Source organism: Pollachius pollachius, assembly GCF_949987615.1.
Source record: "Pollachius pollachius genome assembly, chromosome: 20".
Lineage (NCBI taxonomy): Eukaryota > Metazoa > Chordata > Actinopteri > Gadiformes > Gadidae > Pollachius > Pollachius pollachius.
The window spans coordinates 7,403,375-7,409,374 of NC_136953.1; the positions used below are offsets into that span (position 1 = coordinate 7,403,375).

General features: G+C 52.6%; 1 protein-coding gene across 2 annotated transcripts in view; it reads left to right on the forward strand.

Annotated features, from left to right (window-relative positions):
• The window catches only part of slc12a6 (solute carrier family 12 member 6), a 29,332-nt gene that overhangs the window by 17,397 nt on the left and 5,935 nt on the right, over nt 1-6,000 (forward strand). For both annotated transcript variants that reach the window (XM_079758339.1, XM_079758338.1), the window contains 6 exons: nt 279-383; nt 1,132-1,300; nt 3,013-3,208; nt 3,942-4,111; nt 4,782-4,913; nt 5,389-5,496. In XM_079758339.1, coding sequence (XP_079614465.1) covers nt 279-383; nt 1,132-1,300; nt 3,013-3,208; nt 3,942-4,111; nt 4,782-4,913; nt 5,389-5,496 — 880 coding nt within the window. The remainder of the gene's footprint in view (nt 1-278; nt 384-1,131; nt 1,301-3,012; nt 3,209-3,941; nt 4,112-4,781; nt 4,914-5,388; nt 5,497-6,000) is intronic.

Below are 6,000 nucleotides of genomic sequence, written 5' to 3' on the forward strand. Positions count from 1 at the left end.
AAGACATGCTGCCCACCAGCTTTCAAAGTACAATGCTGCCACTGGTGGATTTGTATCAATTCACATAATTATCCCTCCCTGCTATTTTGTAGTTCACCAAAACCCCCTGAAACAACTTGAGTCTCACATACTTATGCCACCATACGCCACTAACAGTGCAAGCAGGCCAATGGCAACCCAGCACGCAGTCCTTCCTCCCTCACTTTAAAAGCCACCAGCCGCCACTGGTGTGTATGTATGTGTGTGTAACATGTGTGTCCCATTTGTGTGTGTTTCAGAGCAGAGAAAGAGTGGGGTGACGGTATCCGTGGTCTGTCTCTCAGCGCTGCTCGCTACGCCCTCCTAAGGCTTGAGGAGGGACCCCCCCACACCAAGAACTGGAGGTAGAGACCCTCCATAACCCACACATCGTTCAGTTCAACACAGCTTCATTGGCAATGGGGCAGGAATACTTAGATGGCCATAGCAGTTACATAGCAGTTCATATTCTACTTCATATTCTACTGCACGGCGAACCCCAGCGCCTATAGGCATCCTAGAGTATGGCTGTCTAAATCACAGTGAGTCACTTTGGTGAAGAGCAACTGACCGCATGAATACCTTACAGAATAATCAACGCTCTCACTATGAATAATTCATCCTTTCACCTGATCATGTTTTATTCACTTATGAATATTTGACCGCTCCATTACTTATGGAACTCTTTAGTGGGATGTTTTCATCAAATCAAATGAGACAAAACCCTACACATCCTGAAGACAGACACCCACACACACACACACACACACACACACACACACACACACACACACACACACACACCGAAGGGTACTTAGCAAGAAGGAAGTTATGCTTGAAAGGCTATTAATGTGTGTGTGTGTGTGTGTTGGCGCCTGTGTGTGTTGTATGTGTGTGGGTTTTCCCTTGTATTTGTGTGTGTTTGCGCCTTTGTGTGTGTGTGTGTGTGTGTGTGTGTGTATGTGTGTGTGTGTGTTTGCGCCTTTGTGTGTGTGTGTTTGCCCCTGTGTGTGTGTGTGTGTGTGTGTTTGCCCCTGTGTGCGCCTGTGTGTGTGTGTGTGGTGTGTGTGTGTGTGTGCGCCTGTGTGTGTGTGTGTGTGTGTGTGTGCGTAGGCCGCAGCTGCTGGTGCTTCTGAAGCTGGACGAGGACGCCCACGTCAAGTCCCCGGGGCTGCTGACCTTCGCCAGCCAGCTGAAGGCCGGGAAGGGGCTGACCATCGTGGGCACCGTGCTGAGCGGGAACTTCCTCCACAGCTACGGAGAGGCCCTGGCCGCCGAGCAGGTGGGCCGCACGCCATTCTGGGGATATGCATGTCTAAGGGCGCATTCACACCTGCCTCGTTCGGTTCGAACCGAACCAAACACATCGCTGGTGCGGACCTTTCGGGCTGGTGTGAATACAAACCATCGAACTCTGGTGCGGACCGAACAGCCGATCCGAGACCCCGCCGGAGAGGTGGTCTCGGATCGCTCGAGATGTGAAAGCGACCGCGCTCGGTCCGACCCAGTTCTAAAAATAATATGCCTTTTTGGACGCAGCAGACTCCCACGGCTGCTTGTTTATTTATATTGTTTGATTAGCGCGGTTAATTCAAAGATCGACGTCACGTTATCAGACCCGTTAAAAATGTGCCGTGCCTCAACATGTAGCGAAGAGGCGACAAAATGTATTTTGGATATTTGGGCAGACGCCAACATATAAAGTATGTTGGAGAACGTACCGATGCATTTAATACATTCAGTACAAGGACGGGGGAGAAGGCGTTCGAGCGGTCCGCGGATAGCATAACATCATAAAATCGACGTTGTGCCAAACGCCTCTGATGCTCCAAAAGTACTGCAAACGTTTGTAACTGTATGAAACCAATCAGTACCAGCACAACGAGGGCAGCACGCTGAATCTCCATAATCTCCATAGTTTGTTGAATTTGTTTTCTTTGTTAACTTTTTTTTTATGCGTTACCCTGCGTTACCCCGCCCCCGACCGTCTTGTCAAATGATTGAACGATCTATGCACAAACTTGCGTTGTTGACAAATTCTCGGACTGTTGCGAAAAATTGTAATGAGGAGCCGCACCAAACCAAAAAAATTAACATTGCGTTTTGGTCCGGACCAAAGAGATCGAACTAAGGACTTTCCTGGTGTGAATGCGCCCTAAGGCTCTGTCAGGCTTGTGTGTCTGACTGTCTGAATATCAGTCTATATATAGTTTGTTGATCTGTCTGTGACTCTCTCTGTGAGTCAGCATTTGGATCCGTATGTTGATGTGTCCACCTGCATGTTCTTCAGTCTGTTGGTCTGCCTGTCTGACTGTTTTCCGGCCTGCCTTTTGATGTTTGTGACCGTCTGCCTAATCATAAAGCATTGCCTTTGATGTCTTGATTGCGTACGTCTTCTCTCGGTCATTAGCTCTACGCTTAGTTTTACTTAAGGTTAATGTTTTGGCATACTTGGTTTTTATGTTCATATGTCACTTTTCATTTTTGATTTGGATTTTTCACTTTGATTTGTCTTTGGTTAACTGGTTCTGCGTGTTGTTAACAGATGATACCTCCATCACCCTCCGTCTCCCTCGTTCCCCACTCCTCTCTCTACCTCTCCCCCCCTTGATACCTGAACGGCCCAGTATGCTCTGTCACTTTTGCACCCCTACACTTTATAATACATGCCAGTGCTTTATTAAATAATGAAATCATTTGATTGTTGATATTGTCGATATATCGTGTATATTTTGCTTTTCCTTTTTTGCTTTACTACGTAGTTGTGGCTTGCCTTGAATTTCACTGGGCAGTATAACCCTGTGTTGCACTTTACATTGGACAAATAAAACATATTGACTCTCTCCCTACTCTCCCCCCCTATCCTGTCTCTCTCCCTTTTCTCCCCCCCATCTCTCTCTCTCCCTACTCTCCCCCCCATCTGTCTCTCCCTTCTCTCCCCCCCCTTCTGTCTCTCTCCCATCTCTTCCCCCCCCCCCCCCCCCCCCCCCCCAGACCCTGAAGCACCTGATGGACAAAGAGCGCGTGAAGGGCTTCTGCCAGTGCATCGTGGCCCACAAGCCGCGCGACGGCATCAGTCACATGATCCAGTCCAGCGGCCTGGGGGGCATGAACCCCAACACGGTGGTGATGGGCTGGCCGCAGGCCTGGAGGCAGAGCGAAGACCCCCAATCCTGGAAGACCTTCATCAGTGAGTCACCCAGGAGGAGGAGGAGGAGGAGGAGGAGGAGGAGGAGGAGGATGGAGGGAGGGAGAGAGGAGGAGGAAGAGAGAAGGAAGGAGAGAGGAGGAGGAGGAGGAGGAGGATGATGGAGGAGGAGGGAGGAGAGAGGAGGAAGAGAGGAGGAAGGAGAGAGATGGAGGAGGAGGAGGAGGAGGATGATGATGATGATGGAGGAGAAGGGAGGGAGTGAGGAGGAGGAAGAGAGGAGGAAATAGAGAGGAGGAGGAGGAGGGAGGAAGAGAGGAGGAGGAGGAGGATGATGATGGAGGAGGAGGAGGAGGTTGGAGGGGGAGAGAGAGACAGACAAAGAGAGAGAAAGACAGATGGAGGAGAGGCAGGTAGACAGACTGCTTGGCGGACAGATGGAGAGGTGGACGGACAGACAGACAGACGGACTGAGATGCACAGATGGAGAGACGGACAGACGTAAGGAAAGACAGACAGGCTTGCAGGAAGGTAGGCAGACAGGCATACAGACAGACAAAAAGACAGACTAACACTCAAACAGACAGGCAGAGCACCGTTATTTGAGAGATGTAAAAAAGTTTCCCACCCAGCCGTACGGCGACGTCTAGCTCAGCCTCCCGATTGGCCCGGTCCACTTGGGGGCGGGGTCTCCGAGAGTCCGCCGGAGCCGGTCTAAGCCGCCACCGGCCGCCCTCCCCTGATCTAACGGCGCCCCCCCGGTCTGCCCCACCAGACACGGTGCGCATCACCACGGCCGCCCACCTGGCCCTGCTGGTGCCCAAGAACATCTCCCTGTTCCCCTGCAACAGCCAGCCGTGCACTGAGGGCTACATCGACGTGTGGTGGATCGTGCACGACGGCGGCATGCTCATGCTGCTGCCCTTCCTCCTGCGCCAGCACAAGGTGAGCGGCCCCCGGGGGCCGGCGTAGCGCCGGCTGGTTTGAATGGTGATACGAGACGGGTCTTTCCCTCCGGGGTGCTAGCTTCTTAGCCGAATGGCTTGTTTTGATCAGCGAAGATTAGCTTAGGAGTTCCTGAGGCATAAACGATTTGAGTGACGCTGTTCTCCTCTCTTGCTCCTCGCCTCCTCTTTCCCCTCTTTCACCTCCTCCCTCATCCCGTCCTCTTCCTCCCATCACTTCTCCACCCCCTCCCCTATTCCTCCTTTTCATCTCCTTTCTCCCTTCACCTCCTTTTCAACTTCCTCCCCCCCTCCTCCTCCTTCACCTTCCTCCTCCCACTCGTCCTGTTCCTGCTCCTCATCTTCCTCCTCCTCCTCCTGCTCCTCCTCCTCCTTCACCATCCTCCTCCTCCTTCACCTTCCTCCTCCTCCTCCTTCACCTTCCTCCTCCTCCTCCTGCTTCTCCTCCTCCTTCACCTTCCTCCTCCTCCTCCTTCACCTTCCTCCTCCTCCTCCTCCTACTTCACCTTTCTCCTCCCACTCGTCCTGTTCCTGCTTCACCTCCTCCTCCTGCTCCTTCACCTTCCTCCTCCCACTCGTACTGTTCCTGCTCCACCTCCTCCTCCTGCTCCTCATCTTCCTCCTCCTCCTCCTCCTCCTCCTCGTCTCAGGTGTGGCGAAAGTGTGGGATGCGTATCTTCACGGTGGCCCAGATGGAGGACAACTCCATCCAGATGAAGAAGGACCTGGCCACCTTCCTGTACCACCTGCGCATCGAGGCCGAGGTGGAGGTTGTCGAGATGGTAAGCCCCCGGGGCACCCGGAGTACGCTGATGATGATGGATACCTAGATACGTTGAGCCCTAACCTCTCTGTGAACATTTATCATTTGCCATCATGACGGTCAGCACTAGCCAGGCTAGTGCTGACCGTCATGATGGCAGACGACGCATTGGTCTGGGGGAGGCTGCTGTCCTTCTCTTCAGCACAAGAGGCGTGATCAACGGGCATAGTTTAAATGACTCGATTGGCTGCTTGCCGTCGCTTCCTTGTCGTTAAACCGGCCAATAGCGAAGCCAGGGGGAAAAGCCAGCTCGGTGATTGGCTCCAGTAAAATCGGATCGGAAGCGGGAAGAAACGTATTGCTCCTCTCCAGCGCCTGCTGCAGAGCGAATTCAAATCGCGGGCCGAACGGGCCGGGGGTACCCAGTCTAGGTCAGCACAGCTCTTGGTGTGACTTTGGGTTTTCCGAGGACCTTATGTGTTTTTCCCTCCCAGCACGACAGTGACATCAGCGCCTACACCTACGAGAGGACCCTGATGATGGAGCAGCGGTCTCAGATGCTCCGCCAGATGAGGCTCTCCAAGTCGGACCGCGAGAGGGAGGTGAGCTATCGATGGCCGTGGCCACGCCCCTCGCTAACGCCCCAGCTAAGCTAAGCGTAGGCAGCTCTAGAGCCCAGTCTCTCCCGGTTCTCCGCCGCGCTCCCTATGCTACACATGTCGTCCTCTCTCTGTTTCTTTCAAACCATTCTCCTGTCGTCTCATTCACGGTCTGGTAGGCAGAGCGGGTTGGCTGGGAACCGCAAGGTTGCTAGTTCGATCCCCGGCTCGAACTAGCGCGTCTGTAGAGGCGTCTCTGAGCAGGACACCTCACCCTGACTGCTCCTGACGAGCTGGCTGTCGCCGTGTGTCAATGTGTGCATGAATGGGTCGATGTCACCCAGTATTGTAAAGCGCTTTGGATGAAAGAGCTATATAAATGCAGTCCATTTACCATTTACGTCCATACGTTTTTTTATTTTATTCACATAATATGTACGTATACAAACGATACTATATTTACTATACTGACAAGTGTACAATATATTGCTGTTTGAGATGTCTTTT